The 20,974-nt window shown below is 56.8% G+C and overlaps 1 protein-coding gene across 2 annotated transcripts in view; it reads left to right on the forward strand.

The window, feature by feature from the left end:
* Kdm4b (lysine demethylase 4B) overlaps nt 1-20,974 on the forward strand; it is a 79,994-nt gene that overhangs the window by 38,168 nt on the left and 20,852 nt on the right. For both annotated transcript variants that reach the window (XM_021632940.2, XM_060371280.1), the window contains exons 7-9: nt 6,321-6,370; nt 9,578-9,681; nt 13,183-13,320. In XM_021632940.2, the coding sequence (XP_021488615.1) occupies nt 6,321-6,370; nt 9,578-9,681; nt 13,183-13,320 (292 nt within the window). The remainder of the gene's footprint in view (nt 1-6,320; nt 6,371-9,577; nt 9,682-13,182; nt 13,321-20,974) is intronic.

Below are 20,974 nucleotides of genomic sequence, written 5' to 3' on the forward strand. Positions count from 1 at the left end.
GGCTTTGGATCCCCCACGGTTTAGGTGGGAAACGGGCTGTGCTGGAAGATGAAGTTGGGTGAGGAGTGAGGAGCCCTTACAGTGCCTTCCAGGAAAGCTCCCTCGTGGGGCGGGGCTCTGGAACTCCCAGATGTTCACAGTGTAATTACATCCTGTTGTACACCAGTGCCTGTGGGCACTGCTAGCTTGTCCCCAGCCCCTCTGGCCAGGTCTGGCATCTGCCGATGGCCCTGTATCGTTTCAGCGTCTTTAGGGTTGGCACTATGACACGCCACACGGGTCAGGTGCAGGAGACTGCAGGTCTTTGTGCTAGGAATGCTCCTACTCTAGCTGGGGCTGGCTGGGTGTGTCAAAAGGCCCCTCCAGGAGACACCTCGTCAGGGTGTTCGGTGGGGGCTATGCATCTACAAAGCTGGCCCTGTGGAGAAAAAAGAAAGTAGGACACCAAGGCTGTTTATGGTGTCAATACTGTCCCCAGGCACTGTTTGCAGACATGGGGAGGGAAGTCCTTTTGATGGGCCACTAACAGTGTCCCCAGTTTGGGTCTGTACCGAGAGAGACCGTGGTGATCGCAGGCCTGGTGCTCATGCGGCCACAGCCTATGCCCTACGTGTCCCAGGAGTGTGCCTCCTCTTCCCACCCCCATGCCCTCTTCACCCTGAGCAGTCCACATCCTGGTTCCCAGGAGACCCATCCTTAATTCTTTGTCTTCAGTATCTGAGCAGAGTGACTGCCCTGAGCTCTGACCGTGGCTGATGCAGATGTACTGAATGGGATTGTGGACTCTAGGCTGATGGCTGTGGGGGGGACTCCTGGTTGTTTGAGCCATGGTCCAGGGCAGTGGGACAGGGGCATTGGAAGCCTCTGCATGTCCACAGCGCCAGGCCCCAAATGGTGCCATGGCTGCACCTTGCCCATGCCTGCAGTACCTGGCCCCTTGCCAGCTCTGCTCCGTACACCACCTCTCGGACTGTCTCCTGTGAATATGTCCTAGATTTTTGACAGTGCAGGGTAGGTGTCATCCAGCATACGCCCACGGGTGACTGTAGGTTTTGGTCTTTGTCCTGTACTAAAAATCCATGGGCTGTGGGTGGCCCCCACACCTCTGCTGAGCATGCATTCACTGTCTTAGCTGAGATGGGGAGACAGAAATGTGCCAGTGCCCAACCTCCTCCCCAGGCCCCCAGAGAGATGTGCCAGCCACAGATAACCCCACCCCTCCCTGGCCACCAGACACTGTTCCCCCACAACACCAGCTTCCCTGTGGGTGGGTGGTCCCATCTCCATGTCTCTGTTCTCTGAGCCAGCTCTCTTGATCCCCTGTGTGTTTCAATAAAAATGTCATTACTAGAAGCCATTGACACTGCTGGTGTGTGACACCAAATTCTACCGCCTATTGTCCCAGAAAACGATCCATTAGCGATAAAGCCAGCGGCTCAATAGTCTCCACCCTGGGAGCAGCCTCCCCCTTTCCGGCTGGTGCTATCTTCGCTATCTGTGTCTGCCCCACTGTGCAGGCGATAAGAGGTGTGATTCCCTAGTGGGAAAGGGCTGGCTTCACTCAGTGCCAGCCAGGCCAGGTGCTTCCTCACTGGAAGCCTCTTTAGATCAGGTGAACCAACCCCCCTTTTGCAGCAGTGGTCAAATTGGGCTACACAGAAGCTGTCCCTCACAGAACTGCTTGCAGCCCCAGGTGCTTTCCCCATTTCATCAGATCCTCCGTGGCATCCTCTCCATTTGGTGGCCAGTGGGTTTTCACAGTCCATTTGTCAGTCTGCCTGGCCACCCAGAGTCCAGAGTTCGGGGGCAGCTTGGACACCTGTTTGTCCAGGTTTGGCTCTGACATGCGGGGTTCCTCCTTTTGTGACTCAGCTGCAGGGACCTCTTGTTTGGTCACACCAGGATGTCCCCTGTGCTCACTTTCTAGGGGTTCCCAGGCTGTGCCAGGGCTGTGGGAGTCACCCTTGCCAGCTTTTGCCAGTGACCACAGGCCTCAAGAACCTTGGGGGAGGGAGTGTGTCCACCACTCTCGTCTGCATTCCTATTGCTGGGGACACAGAGGACAGGTCACTCTTGGAGTCCACAGCATGGTTTAACTTCTGAGGTCCTGCCTGCAGATCCTGAGCATTTTCTAGCAGCCCCGTCCTAGTGTCGGGAGTCCGCATGTGCTGGCTAGCTCTCAGCCTGCTCCCTCCTGTCATTCCTTGAGCACTCCTGTCTCATGCCTTCTGTAGTTCACTGGCTAGTGTTTCCAGCGTGGAGCTGGGGAGGTTGTCTGTGATGGGTTACTCACCTTGCTCCCACTGGCCACTTCTTCAGGGTCTTCCTTTCACTACTGTAGGAACACTTGAGAACGCAGTCCTTACTGTCTGAAGGCTTTTATGTGGAGTGGTTTGCTGTTCCGTTTCGTTTTTTTGTTTTTGTTTTATTTTGTTTTGAGATAAGGTCTTTCTGCATAGCCCTGGCTAGCCTGGAACTTACTACGTCACTATGTAGACCAGGCCAGCCTCAAACAGAGCTCACAGAGCTCCATCTGCCTCTCCAGTGATGGGGTTATAGGCGTGTGCCACCGTATCTGGCTGGCTAGGTGTTCTGTGTGGAGTTTTGTCTGGAGCAATTTTCTAGGCAGCCCTGGGAGTCAGTTCTCTGGTGCAGTTCCTCACTGTGGGGGCTGGCCTGTCACTTTACGTGCCCCTGTTGGCAATATGGTTTTCTGTTTGTCCTTCCTTTCTCTTCCACTAAGAAATCTCTGCCAGCACCCTAAAGGGGCTTTGTGTCTGAGGGTGGCCATCGCAGATTGGTTGTTGGGGCCCTGAAGAGCCACTGCAGTTGAATCTACAATAGCACCCTGGGTGTGTGTATATGTCTGTCTGTCTGTCTCTGTGTATCTGTGTGTGCATGTTTGTACGTCCCTGCCAGGGGTCTTCATGTGGCACTTGGCCTGGTGTCTATGGCAGGAAGAGTTGCCCTGTCCCTTCTTTCTGGATCGATGTGAGTTGCTCCTTCCTGCCCGGTGCTGCATAGGCACTGTGGAATCAACTCCCTCACCCTCAGCAGTGGGCACTGCACAAGGCTTCTGCATCGCCAGCTGCTTGGCACTCAGCCTTAGTGTTGTCATAGTCTTGAGCTCAGCCAGATGCTCTCCTGTCCCCAGCTCCAAGCCAGCACTGGGGACTGAGCACAACGGTCCCCAGCAGGGCCTTTGAGCTTGAGGCTCAGATGGGGCTAAAGGCCTGGAAAGGCACCTCACCAGACAGAGACTGCCAAGGCCAAAGGCTTTGGGCACGTTAGGGCAGCTGGGATGCATGGCCTGTGGCTCACTGTCACCCAGTTGACAGGCTCCTGTGCAGGCCTGCTCCTACCAAGCCTGTGCCCCTTCCTGACACAGTCGTTTAGTTTGTAACTGGTGAGGCTTTTGCTTATTTATTTTCATTGTTCTTGATAATAATTCTGAGCCATTAGAGGGGAAAATTATATTCAGAAAGGCTGTTTCTTGCTTTATTTGTTTGATGATTTAGAGCGATAGAGAGCAGCGCGTACGCTGGCTTTTATAGTCTGGTAATTATTCACATCCATCAGCCCTTCCGGGGGATAAACAGAACACCGCGGAAATTGCACTATTAATAGCGGCCCCCTCTGAGGGCGGGAGGCAGGCAGGAGGGCAGGAAGAGAGACCCGTGCGTCCACAGAGGCCTCTTTATCCTATTGCACCAGGGCTCAGCTGCCTCTTCCACCCACAGGGCTGGAGACCCACAGCACCGAGGCCTTAAGATTCCTTCCCCCTTACTTGAAACCTGTATTGTACCATTAGAACTATGTGCCATGTGTCCCCTGATGGTCCTGCACCACACAGCACCATAAAGCTAGGCACAGAGTTCACATCCCCTAGCTTTCCTCGTGTCGAAGCACCTGGTGCTGCTGTGTCTCCAGTTTGCCCCAGACCAACTTTGCCCACATGGGGCGCCCACCCTTCCCTTGTAGTTCAGTCATTCCCCAGGATCAGCTATGAGGCCTGGACCCTGTGATGTGAGCTGTGATGGCGGCAGACAGGGATGAGTCACCGCTTTTGCCCCTAGCACAGGTTTGTAGGTTTAGTTTTGGGTTTGGGAAGGACAGAACTTGCCTTAGGTTAAAGAGCCAGGTCAGCTATCCTGTTCTTTCTAGAAACCCCATCTGTTGCTTCCTTCTAGAACCTTCTATCTGAACTCACGCTTGCTCTGCCACGTGCTCGTTTCCCATGGTTTTATAACCACTAACACATGGGAGAGTGGCCATGACCAGCACACCACCTCTCTCAGGGCTGCGTCTGGAGTAGCTGGCCCTCTCCCTGAAGCCTCTGGTCCTCTCCTCTATTCCTGGGTTTGTCTCCCAGGGGTCCCTCAGTACCATACTTCCCATGCGGGTATAGAGTTGCTGTCTCCCCCCTCGCTAGTGCAGAGTCCCCCAGTGCTGTTGCCAGGGAGACCAAATCCATGAAGCATGCTGGAGACAGAGGAGAGGGCTGTCTCTGCTGTAGCTCTCCTGGACCGCAGAGGCTTTAGAACATGGAGGTGGAGGCGGGGCCAGGGGACTGTGCGGACCATTCTGAGGGATGCAGTCTGCCTGACATGTAGTCTCCTAGGAGAGGAGCTCCAGGGCCTTGAGTGGCCTGCCTGGTGCCCAAAGGCTTTCTATAGCCCATGAACAGTCCTCTGGACTCTGTACACAGCCCAGGGCAGCCCAGCCCATTGGAAGCTTCTCTGCCATGCTGAAGCATCCCAGGACTTGCTTGGTCTAGGCAAGTATAGGCCTCTTGGCTATTATTGGGAACAAGGACAGTTCTGGTGGAGCAGGGGCCAAGGCACATGGGGTCTGCTGAGCACACGGGGTCCGTGGATGTGTGTATGTTTGTGCACGTTGGTGTAGGTGGCGAGGGAGGAGGTGTGCAAGCAGTGGCCAGAGCTGACACAAAAGAGAGCTTGAGCAGTCTGCAACAGTGCAGTGACCACTGCCCAGGACCAGTGTGGGTGCTGTCTGGGCACAGCTGCCATAGCGTGGAAGGTTGGTGCTGGAGGGAGGTTGACTTTATGATGGAGGCACCTGCCTTTGCTGAAGGTCGGGAAAGGAGTCACAGTGCGGAGAGGCGGCTCTTGATCCTCTGCAGTGCTGTTGCATGGTTCCCAGCCTGGGTTGCCCTTGGCAAGCTGAGCCTGCGTGTCATTGATGCCCCAGCATGGTGCAGGCCTGCGGCGAGGGCTTAGTTCTCGTGAGTGTAGATGTTGGGGCCTACTGAGGCTCTGCTTTGGGAACCCCACAGGATCCAGGGGAAGCTTGGCTCTGTACTTGGCTGCAGCCACCCGGAGCTGGCCTTCAAGATGGGCCTGGCCACCCTGGTTTCTGCAGCCTTCTTCAGGCTCGGTGCTGGGCCCTCACCCTGGTGGCCTTAGCCTGCGCCTGGGTGGTGGGTGGGCACTTTCTCTGGCCTCACGTGGCTGCAGCAAAGCACAGAGGTTCCCATCCTGCCTCTCCCTGCCACGGGTCCACAGGCTCATCTCCCCAGGGCCATCCTTTTGCACCCCTGGCCAGCGGCCTGCAGGCTGCACTTCCCGATAACGCCAGGCGTGTTCCAATGTATTAAACTTCCAGCAGCCACCAGATTCAATTAATCTTATCTTTACAACTCCCAATTACAGGCACTAATTAAGTGGAAGGCGCTGTGGACTGGGGATGCCGCCATTCATCATTGTGGCCAGAGTTGGGAATTGGTTCCTTTCATACTTCGGGTGTCTTCCCAGAAGCCTGCCTCCCCACCTCCCACCCCCATTCTGGGGGCCGCTGGCCTCCATCACAGTGCTTGGAGCTATGAGAAACTCGGCAGCACTGCATGAGTGATAAGAGACTGTGAAAGGAAGGGTGACCTCAGCTTGTGCAGACATGGAAATTCTGGAGTAACCCTGGAGCTGAGGGTGCCCAGGTTTTCTAGGACCAGTGTCCTGGAGGCACCTGAAAATTCTTTATTGTGTCCTCTGTAGATCTGATGGCAGGGTGGTGGCTGAGTCTCCCACCACGTTTTTATTTCACTGATAGACTCCTCCATTCTCAGATGCTCTGGCCTGGCTGCTCCTGCATCCTCCTCTTGCCTCTGGGCCCTGCAGGTTGCTGAGCCATCCCCCCCTTCCTACTCCACTCCAGGAGCTCCCTCACTGTGACAGTCACCATGCTCATTGTCTAGGGTGACTCCCTGCCTTAGGGTTTGGTGGTGGCAGCCCTGTCTGCTATCTGTGGGTACAGACTGCGCTGGCCAGAGGTCCTTGGCTCTGATGTGCCCCCTTCTCTCATAGGTACGCCATACCACCGGAGCACGGCAAGCGCCTGGAGCGCCTGGCCATAGGTAGGTATCTGAGCCCCTGCTCAGCCCAGGTGGGAAAGGGGCAAAGATGAGATGGGCAGGTGGCCCGTCCAGGTGAATCTCACTGTGCCTGTCTTCTGGTCTCTCCCCTGATGCAACATGACTCACCGTCCTTCTGCTTGGATCTAGGATATCTGAGTGAACATTATGTCACCATATCCAGCTCTCTCTTTGTCTCACCATGCTCTGCTTGGGGTGAAACCTAGGGCCTCATGCATGCTGGCCAGGTGCTCTGCTGCTGAGCCATTCCAAGCTATGCTGGGTTTTCTTTTGTTGGCTTTTTGAGATGGGGTTTAGCTAAATTTCCCAGGCCAGTCTTGAACTCATTTTGCAGCCCATGCTAGCCTTGAACTTACAGTCCTCCTGCCTCAGCTTCCCAAGTGCTGGGATGACAGGCCTGTGCCACCATTCCCAGATCATCCGTTCCTTTGTCAGGTGTAAGTTTGTGTATGGGTACCTAGAGACCCACACTGTGGGAGCACCATGAGTCCTGACTACCTGAAAGGTCTGTCTGTCCTCTGTCATCACTAGAGCAGCCCTGACAGATGCCCCATCTCTGGGAACAAGAGGCTAGCCAGGGAACAAGAGGGACTGGTTGGGCACACAGCTTCTGGTGGCTTTGGGGGGCAGTTGTGTTGACAGCAGCTCCGGCCTTTCCCATCAATTGCTTCTTAGCTGTGCAGCCCTCAGGAAGTTTAACTGGGATCCTGCAGGGCCCAGCTACTGGAAACCCGCAGCTGCAGACGGCTCCCTAGACTTCGCCCACTGTGGTGTTCGCAGTGTGTTACTTGAGCATGGCAGCTAAGGCAGGTCTGGCCACTGCGCTGCTTCCTGGGGCCACTGTGCCCACAAGCAACCTCAGCGTCTATAGACAGCCTCCACAGCTCAGATCCTAAGACCACAGGCCTAGCAGGTGTCCTGGGAGCCCTGCAGCCTACCATCCAGAGGCCCTGCCTCCCTCAGCCCTCTGACCCCTCTTCCTAGTCCAATGCCGGCAGCACAGCATCTCCCAGGCTTTCTGCCTCTCCCCTCCTTCCTCCCTCTGAGGAGGGCCCATGAGGGTGTTCCAGGATGCTGCCAGCTCAGGCTCCTTAGCTTGAGCTCCTTGAAATGGCACCACAGGTCCTGGGGTTAGGCTGTGGACATTTGGTAGGTACCCTCCGTGAGCTGGTGTCATTTTCAAAACAAAGGAAATGCCTTTTAACTGCCTAGTCGCAGCTGACTGTATCTCATCTGTGCATGTGAGGCGGGCAGTTCAGTAAGTCAGGCTCAGGTGGGTTTTGCTCTGTGGCCTCTGGAGACCGTGAGGCTGGGCTCAGAAAAACAGGAGAGGCATGGTCAGGATCAACATCCTCTGTCTACCCCAGTAGCCACATCACCATTTCCAGGGCCAGCAGGGGACGAAGGTGGCAGCTTGCCTTCCTCGAGAGTGTGTGCAGAAGCTGGAGGAGGAGGAGCCAGCTGCAGGATTTCAGTTCAGGCCCCAGAGTGGCTGCCTCAAACATCTGGCCTGCAGGGCATGGTGGCACATGCTTTTAATCCCAGCACTCAGGAGGCAGAGGCAGGTAGATCTCTGTGTGAGTTGAAGGTCCTCCTAGTCTACACAGTGAGTTAAGGTTAGCCAGAACCACATAGTGAGACCCTGCCTCCAAAAACAGAGAAAAGAACAATCCACCCTGTCCACATAGTCCCCAGCAGGGTGGAAAAGCTCCCTGGAACCAGAGGATGGACTGAGCAGTCTGCCCAGGGAAGGGTGAGGTTCGAGCAGGGAGACAGGGTACATGACACAGTAGTGTCTGTAGGAGGCCACATGCAGCTCCCCTGTAGCGCTGGTCTTTGCAGCCCGACACCTTCTTCGGGCATGCGCCATTGATGCCACCCACGGCGGAGCCGGGTGGAGTGGGCTCACGGTTAGCGCAGAGAATGAATGGCTGAGCCGTAAATGGGCTTACAGGGAGAAGCGCCCGCGGGAGAGCACTAATGTGGGGCGCTAATCACTTCAGATATGAACCTTTATTAAGGCCCTAATGAGAGCCACTTAAGCCGTGCATTAAAAGGGGGGCGTGCGGCTGGCAGCGGCAGTCATAATTTTAACCAAGGCGCTTTTAGCACCAAGGAAGGAAAGTTGAGGACTCAGCCCTTGTCCTCTCTGGAGCCTGCTCTTCGAGCTTAGCCTCCTGCCAGCAGCCAGGGCCTCTAAGCCCTGCTCGCCATGTGCCCCGTACAGATGTCTGTGGGTGTGCACACACATGAACATGTGCTCTTGAGAGACCTACCAGGGCGGGGCATGCTGGCCTGGAGGCTGGGCGACTGTGTGGGGTTCTGGAAGGGTCCTTAGCCTGAGGCAGTGGGTCAGTTCTGCTTTGCTCCCAGCAGGCCTCTGTGACCCTCACCGTGGTGGGGTGTGCACGTCTGCTCTGAGGATGCGCGGGGCAGTGTCGTGTGGTGAGCAGCTAGTCTAGGAGCTGGATATGCCCTGCCTCGGTTGCTCCCTGTGCTGCCTGTCTCGGCCGCTGTAGTGCTGCTGGCTCTGAGGGGGTATGGCTGAACCCCAGCCGGCCCTGGCCTTCTGAAGGATGATCTCTCCATAGTGGGAACTGTGGTCCTCAAGGAGCTCAGGAGTCCAGGCCATGGCTGGAAACAGTGGCCCTGTCTGCCTGGGGAAGCAAGGCACCCTGGTGGGAACATAGGCTGCTCCCTGTGCTGAGGCCACCTGTGTCCTAGGGCCTCATTCTCTCCTCTGTGGACTGCTGAGGGGCTGGTACCTGGAGGCTGGTCACGGCTGTTCACCTGTATTGTCTCCTAGTGGTGACCTCGAGTCTCAGCCTTGGTTCTGAGCTTCCCTTACCCTTCAGGGAGGTGCTGAATGCTGCCAGCTCTCCACGCCCATCTGTATGGTGCTGAGATGCTGGCTCACGTCACATCAGTGACTGTCCTGGTGAACAGAGTGGACTTTGCCTACGAGCTGGCAGGAGGACTTTTCCTAGGACTGGCAGTTGCCAGTCACAGCAGTAACAGCTGCTTTTGTCTCCCACAATGTTGGGCAGCAGCATGCTGTAACCCATTTCACCGAGCCCAGGGCTGTGGCACTGGCCTGAGACCTGTCTGGGGTCCTAGCTCAGTGCCTGTTCCCCAGGACCAGGCCACCAACCCCGAGCCCCACCCTGACACTGCTCTCTTCCACCCCAGGCTTCTTCCCTGGGAGCTCGCAGGGCTGCGATGCTTTCCTGAGGCACAAGATGACACTCATCTCGCCCATCATCCTGAAGAAGTATGGCATCCCCTTCAGCCGGGTATGTACAGGCCCCAGAGAAGGTTCTGCAGTGGTGACCAACTGGTCTTGGAAGGTGACCCGGTTCTTCTGCAGAGGAAGTGGATGAGGGCACAGGGCGAGTTTGGCAGGGCCTTTGCTGTTCTTGAACCACACAGAGCCCTTTGCCCAAGTACACGTCTCTTACTGGCCAGGCCACACCTGCTGTTAGCTGCTTATGGTGAACAGGGTGGCTGGGCCCTGAGTGAAGGTGTGCTGCTTAGCACTCTTGAGCTCGGAGCCTCAGCCCATCCTGTGTGTGGCTATAAAGGCTGTGCCAGATAAGGTCTGATCTGGGAGAGCCAGCCTTGTGGCAGCTGCTGGGGGTGCCAGGGGCGGGCAAGCACTTTAAGTTTGCAGACCCAGACCCTTAGGTTTCTCCGTGCAGTGTGGGGCACATTCCAGCAGGGAAGGCCAGCCTGACTGGTGTATGTCGGCGCAGTGCAAGCCTGTGTGCCCTGGGGACCAGGGATGGAGAAGGGACATCAGGACAGCTGTTTCTGAAGGTCTCTTTGAAGAGCAATTTGTCAGCCCAGGAGCGAGTTCTGTGATGAGACCCCTCGCTCTCTGCTTACATGGGGCGTCAGCGTGTTGGAAATTGCTCCTGACATTTCAATCAAGGCACCCACAGCATCTGACTGTGTTCTTCCTGCTGGTGCAGCCCGGAGGCTGCTCCTGGCTATTGCTCTGAGGAGCACAGATCCCCCTGCCAGATGGCAGCATCGTCACTTGTGGAAGTGAGAAGTGTCTGCTCTGTAACTGGCTTGTGGAGGTTTTCTAGGCTGGTGCTTCATGCACTCTATGGACAGAGTGACTGCCTGGACCTTTCCTCCTGGGCAGTGTCTCAATAGTGCTGTGGATTGCACATCCGGTACCCAGCCGGCCTGCGTCCAGACTCAGAGAGGCTGTTGAATTCTGACGGCCACACTGTCTCCACTGCTGTGGTGGGTGCCCTGGGCCTGGCTGGCTCCAAAGGCTTGTGACCCTTGTCTGGCATTAGAAGGCATCTCCCCTGCCTTGGGATGGGGCCTAAGGAAAGAGCAACAGGCGAGAGATGAGCATCGCCTTCCAAGTGAGGTGTGAGTCCCCTCATCGGAATTCCTGTCACCCTTGAGATGAGCAGCTGCACACTGCACTCGTGAGTCTGTAATGGTATTTACTTTTAGAAGGGAAAGCTGATCAATAGCCGGCTCGTTAATAATTAAGAGTGTGTATTTCTGTAATCTGCCATCGACTCCCTCATCTGTTCTGCTGAAGCGGCTCCCACTTTCTCCCTGACTGGCGCCGGCCCCGGCTACCGTGGCTCTGCCGCACAACCATCCATCATTTGACGCCTCCTGATTTATCCTTGGGCTCTGTTGACAGCAATGAGGAGGAAGGCAGCTACAGGACTTAGCAGCATCTGGGACACAGGCTGTGACAGGAGCGTGGTTCTGTTGCCACTCTGAGCAAGACTTTCTCCTGTCTGGTGTCGGCCCATGTCCGCATCCTCGCTGTTGGCCTCAGCCTATGTGGTGTGCTGCATCCCAGAAGGCTGAATGGACAGCTCCCACCTAGCATGTGCTGTACTGTGAATGCTGGATGTCGTGGAGAGGACCAGCAGTGGACCCGTATCACCACCGCTGTCCACAGAGACGTTTGTTAAAGCTCCGGGCCTTCCTTTCCCTCTTAGAGCTCAAGGTGAAGTAGCTGAGGTTCCTGGAGGAACCACGACTGCCAGGACCCAGGGACACGCATGGGTCACACTCCACCACCCCGAATACCACCTCCCTTCATTCTGCCATGAGCAGCTGTCACTTGGGCAGGAATTTTAAAACATAATGCTGTTGCCACTGACTTCCCCTTAATTGGTGCAATTAATTATTTGAAAAGAAAAATATTGGCGAATTCTCCAGGGCTGGCTGCACTCCAGGCCACGTTGGTTTTGATGGAGTTTATCCGAGTGGTTGGTGCTGCAAGTCCCACCTTGGTGTCCACTCTACCCTCCCCAGCATTACCAAGAGGAACCCAGTGACATGGGCCAGGTGGCCTGTGGGGGACACACAGCCCAGCTGCCCAGAGCGAGGTGTTGGGAGGGGAGGTAGAGTAGTGATTATTGTGACTTAGGATGCTCAAAAAAGAGGAGACCCTGAATACCTTCTCAGTACGCTCTGCATCAGTGAGCCACTGTGGCAGGCAGCTGGGGTGCTGCCCTCCAGTGGGGCCATCTGTGGAGGCTCAGAAGCCCTGGGCCGGTCACTCTCCTGTGAGCTTGAGTACCACCAGAGCACAAACTTTGAGAAGCCAGGGTCCTCCCTGAGGCTTTGGAACCTTCCTCCTTTGTTGGTGCTTGCCAAGCTCAGAATGTCAGACATGTGTGCTTGTCAAGCCTTCCTGCCTATTCAATGGGCAGTGAGGACCCAGCTCTCAGAGCTCACGGAGAGGGGCCCCTTCCTTCTGGAGCCTCAGTTTCCCATCACAGATGAGGCTCTGTCCCTCCTCCCAGCAGCATGTATCCTCCGGTCATTCTGATCTGCCTCTGTTTTGGGGCCTGAGGTCTGTGCAGGTCGGCAGCTATTCCAGAGTGTTCTTGGAGGCGCCAGTGCTGTCCTCCACACAAAGGGCTGGCCTGTCCCTGCCTCACGGTGAGCCTTCCATGTGCCAGTGCTGTCCTCCACACAGAGGGCTGGTCTGCCCCTGCCTCACGGAGAGCCTTCCATGTGCCAGTAGTGTCATGCAGGGCATCTCTCCTCAAGAGGTCACCATGCGCGTGCTCCGGCCTGGCTTCAGCGGGCGTGGCTGTGGTAGCCCACGGCCCGCTGCTATGCCATGGGTGGATGACCGTCCCCTTGGACTGCGTGGGATGGCCAGGCCGTGTTGGTCACGGTGCAGAATGGGGCCATGCTTCTTGCCCTGTATCCTTTAGTGAGTGCTAGAGCCAGGTCTTTCCATGCAGTCCAGCCCAGTCTCAGACTCATGATCCTCGTGCTGTAGCCACCAAGGGCTGCCAGGACTGTGTGCTCCACCACAGCAGCTTTGCCCCATGCTTGGTTGGTGTTTGAGACAGGGTGTAGACCAAACTAGCCTGGAGCTCAGAGAGGTCCACTGCCTCTGAGTGCTGGGATTAAAGGCTTGCACCAGCATGCCCAGCTTTCTTCTTAGAAAACTGTTCATGAGACTGTGTGGGTGTGAGTGCTAGAGCATGCATGCTGAGGGCAGAGGAGAGCCCCTGGAAGTCAGGCATGTGTCCTCTCCTCCCACTGTGTGGGACCTGGGGACGGAACCCAGGTTGTCAGGCTTGGCAGCAAATGCCAAATGCCACTAAAGAGTGCTGAGCTGTCTCACCAGGCCTCACCCACATTCTTTTTGAACCTGGCAGGATCCCACAGTTTCCTGAGCTTTGTGCCCCTACTGAACCCACCAGGTCATGAAAGGGCTTTCGCAGCTATGGGCCATCTGCAAGCCCGTATCCATCCCTCCTGAGCGTCATCACTCTCCTCTGCAGATTACCCAGGAAGCCGGGGAGTTCATGATCACATTCCCCTATGGTTACCACGCGGGCTTCAACCACGGCTTCAACTGCGCTGAATCTACTAACTTCGCCACGCTGCGCTGGATTGACTACGGCAAAGTGGCCACGCAGGTAGGTGCAGTGGTCACCTCAGTTTAGGGGTGGGTGGGGACAGCCCTGCACCTGGGTGCACCCCAGATGCTGGCACTGCTCACAGAGGTGGGTGTTTGTGGGTTCTGTCTTCTTCAAGGAGCCCCATCTCTGCTGGGACCATCTCTTCCCGCAGTGCTGCTCTGCTCTTGGCCCTTGTTGTTGGACCAATTACTTACCAGTTTGTGTTCTTTTTGAGACATCAACACGGGCTGCCTGGTCCTGCCCTGGCCTCCTTAGTGGTGGTGCCACAGGCACCCTGTGCCCAGGACTGGCTCACATGTTGCTCCTTTTTGTGTGCGTGTTCATGGGCCATCCAGCGTCTCCCTGTGTGGGGCAGGGTCTCCTGGCCATGGCTCCTGGGGCATCCATCAGCCTCCCACTCCATCTCACTGGCATGTGCTAGCCCAGCCGCCTCTGTGTGAGTTCTCAGGGTGGGTTTCAGATCATTGGCTGCTTTGACTTGGTCATTCTGATCCTCCCCTGCTTGCTCGCTATCCTCACTCTACTTCTTGGGGCCGTTGTCTCCTTTTGTTGCTGGTCATGAAGGCAGGGCCTGAGCACAAGGCAGGTGCTCATCCCATGCAACATGGATCTGGTCATCTGCTGTGGGGTCACTGGGGCCAGTTTTCAGTCTTCGTGAAGCACTGAGTCTGGAGGGAGGGAGGGAAGTGGCATAGCCCAGGGTTGGGACCTGCGTCTGCTTTTGATTGACAGCTTTAATGGCTAGGGCTGGCGGGATGGCAGCTGAGATCACTTGCACCTGTGACAGATTGAGCTGTGATGGCAGGGCCTGTGCTCGAAGGGCTGTCTCAGCCGCAGCCACGACAGGAGCGGCCCAGATAGTAAAAGCAATTTCAGGCTCAGCCATGTGTTCACAAACAAGCAACATTTGGGGACTGCCGTCCGCCATGGCGCCATGCTCACATTGTCAGGCAGCATAGCGTGAAATTAGGGAACAAGTGGCCCGAAGCACAGCAGACCAGCCAGGGACAGGGCAGGGTGGCAAGCACCGCACCCCCCACCTGTGCCCAGCTGCCAGGGCAGCTCTAGTGTGGCAGTGCCCACCAGTGAGGGGGTGTGAGGCCAGGCGAGGGTGGGGCCTCATGGTGGGGCCTGGGGACCCAGGACTGCCGCTCCCCAGCCAGTGTGTACAGGGGAGCTGTGAGGAATGCCATGCCATGCAAGGCAGAATGGGGTCCGAGTCCCAGGGCACCTGGGCAGGGTGAGTCCCCATCTGTCCTCTCTCTCAAGCCCACCATTCGCACATGGTGATCATAGTCCCATACCCCTCCTCAGCCTGCAAACGCAGGCTGTGTTCTTTTTGGCCTATCCCCAATCTCCTGGTCTTCACCTGTACTCCCAAGTGCACAGTGGTGGCAGGGAGCTGCAGGGTGCTGCCTCACTCCCTCTCCTGCCCAGTGGCAGAGCAGGTGCCACTTTGTATTTTTAATGCCTGAAGCGGTGCAGAGGAACGTGTGGTCCGTGGTAGGCACTAGAGCTCCACCTGTGTGTCCCTGAGGAACAGAGGGCTGCAGCGTGGAGTCATTCACCCCTGCCTACAGTGCCAACCCAGGGCCTCTCTGCAGCCTAGCACCCTCTGAGTCTCCCAGAAAGGTGTTTGCTGGCTGTGCAAGTTCACAGGGGCTCAGCCCTGGCCAGCACCGTGAGCATCCCCATGTCTCTTCCTTCATAAGAGACGGGGCAGCGAGCTGGGCCAGTGGACCTGAGGCCCTGGCAGTGGGAGGCAGTACTCACTCACTGAGCTACAGGCTGGCCTCTGGTCCAGGAACCAGCCCATACTGAGGCCACCGGGGTTTCTAGGGCTACAAGATGCTGCAGGGGACAGGGAATTTTCTTGATTGTGCACATATGAGCGCAGACTTTGTGGGAGGCTCAGTTGAGGGGAGAGGCCCAGTCTTGGGGCATCTAAGACCCCCGGGGCACAGACCCCAGAGTTCTCAGGTCAACTGCACCAACTTGTGGATCGTTGGCAGAAGGCTGTCTCATGAGCCACATCTGCGCTGACCCTTGACTACTTTCTTGGGGCAGGTGCAGTATGGTCTCACAGACAGTGATGGCGACGGCCAAGCCTTTCCTGGTAAAAGTAATATACATGCAAAGAGAATATTACACAGCCATCAAAAGAGTTCTCCCATGGAGTTTGTTCTACTTTTACTGGTGTGGAGAGGTAACCTCAGTAGTCTGACTTTAAGAGCAGGTCATGGGCTGTGAGCCTCAGCTCCAGTTGCTTCTGTGTGCTAAGGGTGTGTGTCCTTTTTTAAATTGGCTGTGTGGAGAGATGGGGACAGCAGAAAAGCTAGTGCTTGCTCCCTCTCCACATGCACGCACGCACGCACGCATGCACACACGCAGACTCCCTCTGACCTTTCCTTCTGTGGTTACAGCAGGTGGTTGGAAGTGGCTTTGGTCATGTAGGTACCTTCCCATGGTCTCTTCCAATGTTGCCAGCGGTTTTGTTGGTTTGGGTTTGAGGTGATGGTTAAATTGAACCAGATGAGCCATGTACCGGTGGCTGAGGCTTGCCAGCCCCCGGTTCTGTCCCCAGCACCAGAGAAAGCAATCGTGGTGCACACACCTGCCACCCAGTGCTTAGGAGGTAGCGGTAAGAGGACCAGGATTTCATGGCCATCTGCAATTACATAGTGAGTTTGAGGCTAGCCTAGGCTACATGAGAGGCTTACCTCAAAACTAAACAAAGGCCCACAGACCTGCCTCAGACTTGAGCCCTCGATGGCTCTTTTCCTGCCTTGATGGCATTCATCTTTACAGAGAAGTTCCTGAGCTGTGCCTAGTGCACCCATGGAATCCCAGCACCCAGGGTATAAGATAGGAGGATTGCCATGCGATTGGTCACAGCCTGGGCTTTGTCTTGGAAGCAAAGATGAGACAAAGGCAAGAACCCAGAAAGCTCAGCAGCCCAGCCACGTCACTTTCCCTCCCACACAAGGGCCCTGAATGAGCTTGGGGCAGGGCTGCCAGTGCCTGGAGGGCCTGGGGTGAATGCCCACCAAGTTTCAGGCATTTCCGTGTGCTCCCCATAGAGGCGGCTCATTCCCCGCTCCGTGAAGCCAGCCCCCTCCATGGAAAGCTCCCCCTGGGCGGACAGACGGGAACAGAGAAGCCAGACAACTCTTCCAGTGGTGCACAGCAGGTGCCATGTCCGGCATGCCCTCCCAGTCCCTGGGCTATTCAATAGCCCTGTACACAAATGTAGCGTGAGCCTCTGGGAGTGCTCCAGGACAGCCCTACGGCCTCAGAGTTCCCCGGGTGTGGTGACATGGCGGGCCTGGGGCAGTCCGCCTGCCTCCGCTGTCAGCTTTTGCAGGCTAGAGCACCCGCTGCACAGCTAGGTCACTAACGAGATCAAAAGGGTTCTCCAGCGAAGGGGTGCTGCCTGCACAGCCTCGCTCCTCACTGGCTGCCGCATCAACCGTCGCAAGTGCCACAGGCCACACACAGTGTGGGAAGCTCAGCCTCAGCCGTACACTGCAGGGAGGGGGCTCTTCTTCAAAGGGTCTCGCCACAGCCCCACAGGCTGAGCTGTGATGAGACTGGGGATGATTGAGAGCCTGGCTCAGGCTGCACATCCAGCACAGTGGCTTCTGTCCCCTTTGCAGTCCCTGTGGCTGGATGCCAGTCTTCCCAGGAATGCTTGGCATGCCTGAGGAGTAGATACTGGAGCTAGGAGGCCTTTTACAGAGTTTCGGGTAAGAGTCTGGAGGAGGTGGCCCCTAGTGCTGTGGTGTCCGGCCTTTGTGGGGGTGGCAGGCACTGGGTAGGAAGCGCTGAGAGTAACGAGCAGGTGAGAAGGGACAGCCGTGTCCCCTGCCGTCGGCGACAGAGCTTCCCATGCTGCACACTTAGCTGCAGACTGCAAGGCATGCAGTCGCGATGACAGGGCCCGGAGTGCACTCCCACCTGACCGCCCTGTTCACCAACCCTGATTGCTGCTGTAGCAGAGCTGTGTGCACCAGGCTGGCTCCTGTGAGACGAGTTTCTCCTTCGCTCCTTCGCTCCTGTCACATGGCTTCTAGGCCATGCACCCCTGCCATATCTCTAGGCACATGAGTGCCTAGAAGGCCACTGGGAGCATGTGTGAGGCTGATTCCACCTTATGTCACAGCTGGCCCGTGACTGGGAGAGGAAGGATCGGAAAAGGTGGCTTAGTGTGGGCTCCCCAGCACTGTGCATAGTCTTGGAGTTCTCTGTTGACTATCCTAGCCTTGCACCCCCTTCAGAAGCTCCATAGGCCTGGTAGCAGTGGTGTTCCCAAGTGTCACTTGAGGCCCTGGCTGAGGAGGTACTTGCTGACCCCTGACTCCTGCCACTGACTCCCCCGTAGGTTCAGGAAAGAGTACATCATGGACACAGACCCTGGATACCCCCACATTGTGTAGCCTGGGCATTGCCACTTGTGCCTCAACTTTTCCACGAGCAAAGTGGGTCTCCCGGGGTTCCCATGTCAAGGGATGTTGGGATGTTCTGGGCTGCCCTGGGAGGCCCCTGGCATGACAGGGCCAGGTTTTTGGCTTATGATGGTCACACCGAGGTTCGCACAAAGCGGGACAGGACCCAGGCAAAGAGCAGCATAGGGAGAGAAGACAGGCTAGTGTCGCCAGCTGCCTGCTCACTGTCTCTCCCCTGGTGTCCCTTGCCGCACAGGACAAGTGGCCCCTGTGCCAGGAGGGGGGTGAGGTAGGTGTTATTACAGGTGCAGCCCCACACGAGAGGTGTCATGACTGAGGTGTCGGCAGAGGGGTGGGCACAGGCCCCACCAGGTGGCTCTGTGAGCTGGCGCCTGATCGCCTGAGCTGAGCGCAGGTCCCTGTCTGTGGCTCCCTAATGAACTGGATGTTGTCGCAATGCTGGTAATCACAGCAGAAATGGGCCAAGCCACAACCAGAGCTGGCACGTTAACCCTTAGTGGGCTGGAGCGGCTGGCCCTCAAACAGGCAGCTCTGCAGAAGTGTCTCCTCAGTCACTGCGCTAACCTTTCTGAGAGAGCACCAGGGCATACCTGTCACCCCAACACTCAGGAGGCTGAGGCAGGACGATTGCCCTAAGTTCAAGGTCATCCTCGGCTACATAATTTCTAACCTGGGAGGCTATGGTGGCATTGAGAAGGCACATGTAGCCACAGCCAGCTGGCGTGGCACCACGGTTCAGCAAGGCCCGCCTTTAAGGAGTGACATGCTAGGCCTGAGGCAGGCACCCAGAGCACACACTGGTGTGGGCTCAGTCCCCATTAGGTCAGTGGTGGGCCTTGCCCCTCCCGCAGCCTGTGGTGTGCTCCTATCCTGGCGTTTGGACCCTAGGCCAGGGGTTCCTCTGTTCACACTGTGGGCCTCCCGCCTGCAGATGAGCCCAGGGGCCCAGGAGAGATGGCAGTGGCCAGCCACTTGGCTGAGTTGTTTGCTTCGAGAAGCTTTGAGCTCTGAGTTTGGAGGCCATGTTGGACACCTCATCGTGGCCTGGATGACTGTGGGCAGGGACCCTGTAAGGTGGTGTTCTCTGCATAGAGGGGATGTGGCGCAGACCTGTGTGGGAGGGTAGAGGCGAGCACATGTGAACATGTCCAGCCATGGGGTGACCATGGTGGTCGGCTGGGGACAGTTCTGCTGTTCCCCTCGGGACTGATGCTTTTTAGGGATGCCATTCCCCACCCTCATCCTGTACCAGCTGCCCCAGCAGCAGGCTCAGTGTTCCGCCCTGGTTCCTGTGCTGTGACTGAGAGTTGTCACCGCCACACTGGTGAGAGCCCGACGGTCCCTCAGCAACATGCTGTTCGGGTTTGTGGTTTTACTGGGCTGTGTTTTGATCATCTCCTCTCCAGCCGCTGCCTCCCCCAGCTCACTGTTGTACATGAGCGGGTTCTGGTGTAATCCAGCCTCTCAGAAAATCACTGCCTCCAGCCAGAGCTCAGAGCCCACAGAGAATCCTGGCAGCCCAGGTGGCCTCACTGCCATATACCCAGCTCATATTTGAGTGAGGCAGTGGAAACAGAGTCTGAGTGTGAGGATGTGGGAGCCTTGGGGGCAGAGCCGCTGCTGAACTTCAATGTCTCAGGGGGCCTGGAATAAGTATGCGTGCACCCCAGGAGGCCCCTTTCCATCCTCAGCTGCTGGAGATGCCTGGCACACAGACACAGCCTGTTCATGGGGACTGCCCTGGGCCCAGGAGCGTCGGGGGCAAGGCTCAGCTAGACACAGGGCCCTGGTCCGGCTACACGAGGCAAGTGTGGAGTCCTCAGTTTGCTGGCCCCGGGCGGACCAGCCACACCGCACTGTCTCGTCATTGGACAACACTCCCATGACTTGGGTAGTTTGGGAAGTCATGTCTCCTTCATGTCTGATGATCTCACTGACCTCAGGAACCTGGATAGGCCCTTGATAATCAGTGGCCTGGGACGACCTGTGGAGACAAGGGTCTCCATCAGGATCTGTGTAGGAGAGTGGACAGTGACACAGATGGTGTAAAGTGAGTCTGGGTAGGGTAGGGGTAGGCCATGTGAAGCGAGGTGGGGTCTCCTAAGCAGCACCACGTTGAAAGTGTCTGTGCCATGTGCAGGCACACTAAACTCGAGCATCACACGGCCCTGAGAAGGCAGTGGGCGTCATCTTAGGCTGTGACGGAGCCTGACGTAGCAGGATGCAGAGTGCTGCCTGTGGGGTGCCATTTGTTCACAAAGTAAGACAAGACAGACTGTGGGGGGTAGTGGGGCGTGCAGGTCTCCCTAGAGTCTGTATGCAGAATTGGAGGCTGGTCCAGCCTGGTTGTCCAAGCTTGGCTCCAGGTTTGCTTGGTGCCCACCTCCTGAGAAGCATGTGGCAGGTCATTCCTCTGGATCTGCAGCGCCACCCTGCGCCTTGAGGACAGTCTGTGCCCATTGTGTCCGTTGCAGATTCCAATTTTTCTTTGCCTGTGAGTTCTGCTGAGCTGGACAGGACTGCTAGCCAAGGGGCAGCCACGAGCCTCGTGGGCACCAAGCTAGGCCACTGTGGCTCACAGTCCCTGATGGGCCACCAAGTGGTGTGGGCAGGAGCGTGGGCCTACAGGCCTGGGAAGCATGGGGCAGGGTTCAGTGCTCGGCTTTGTCTGGCTGTGGTTGCATCATTGGACAGTTACAGTGGAGCTGGGGATACGTCACTTGCATCTGGCTACTTCCAAGTGATGATGGAGAGGGACAGGGAGCACAAGTGGGGATCCCAGGCTCTGGGGGCAAATGTCCCTCCCGTTCATGGCCCCAGTAGCAGGAGACTAGCCTCCCCTGCACTCCAGAAGGCATTGCTGTACTCTCTGCTTCATTCCTGCAAATGTCAGTGTGGAAGCTCGTCCCCAGGGTCAGCATGAGGCACCAAGACATCAGTGCTTGGAGAACAGAGGGCCTGCAGTCAGCTTTGGGGTCCTAGAGAGCGAGGTGTGGGGTAGAGCTGGTAATTCCTGGTTCCTTCCATGATTCCCTGCCCTAGACCCCAGCAGGGAGGTGGCATGCAGGGAGGACCCTTGGTTATAACTCTTCTGGACAGTGTCACTGCTCTGTGACCTGTGCTTTTATGGGTATCCTGAGGCAATTGGGCAGGCCCCTGGTCACCAACGGTCTGCTCTGGATTGC

This window comes from Meriones unguiculatus, chromosome 17 (genome assembly GCF_030254825.1).
Source record: "Meriones unguiculatus strain TT.TT164.6M chromosome 17, Bangor_MerUng_6.1, whole genome shotgun sequence".
Lineage (NCBI taxonomy): Eukaryota > Metazoa > Chordata > Mammalia > Rodentia > Muridae > Meriones > Meriones unguiculatus.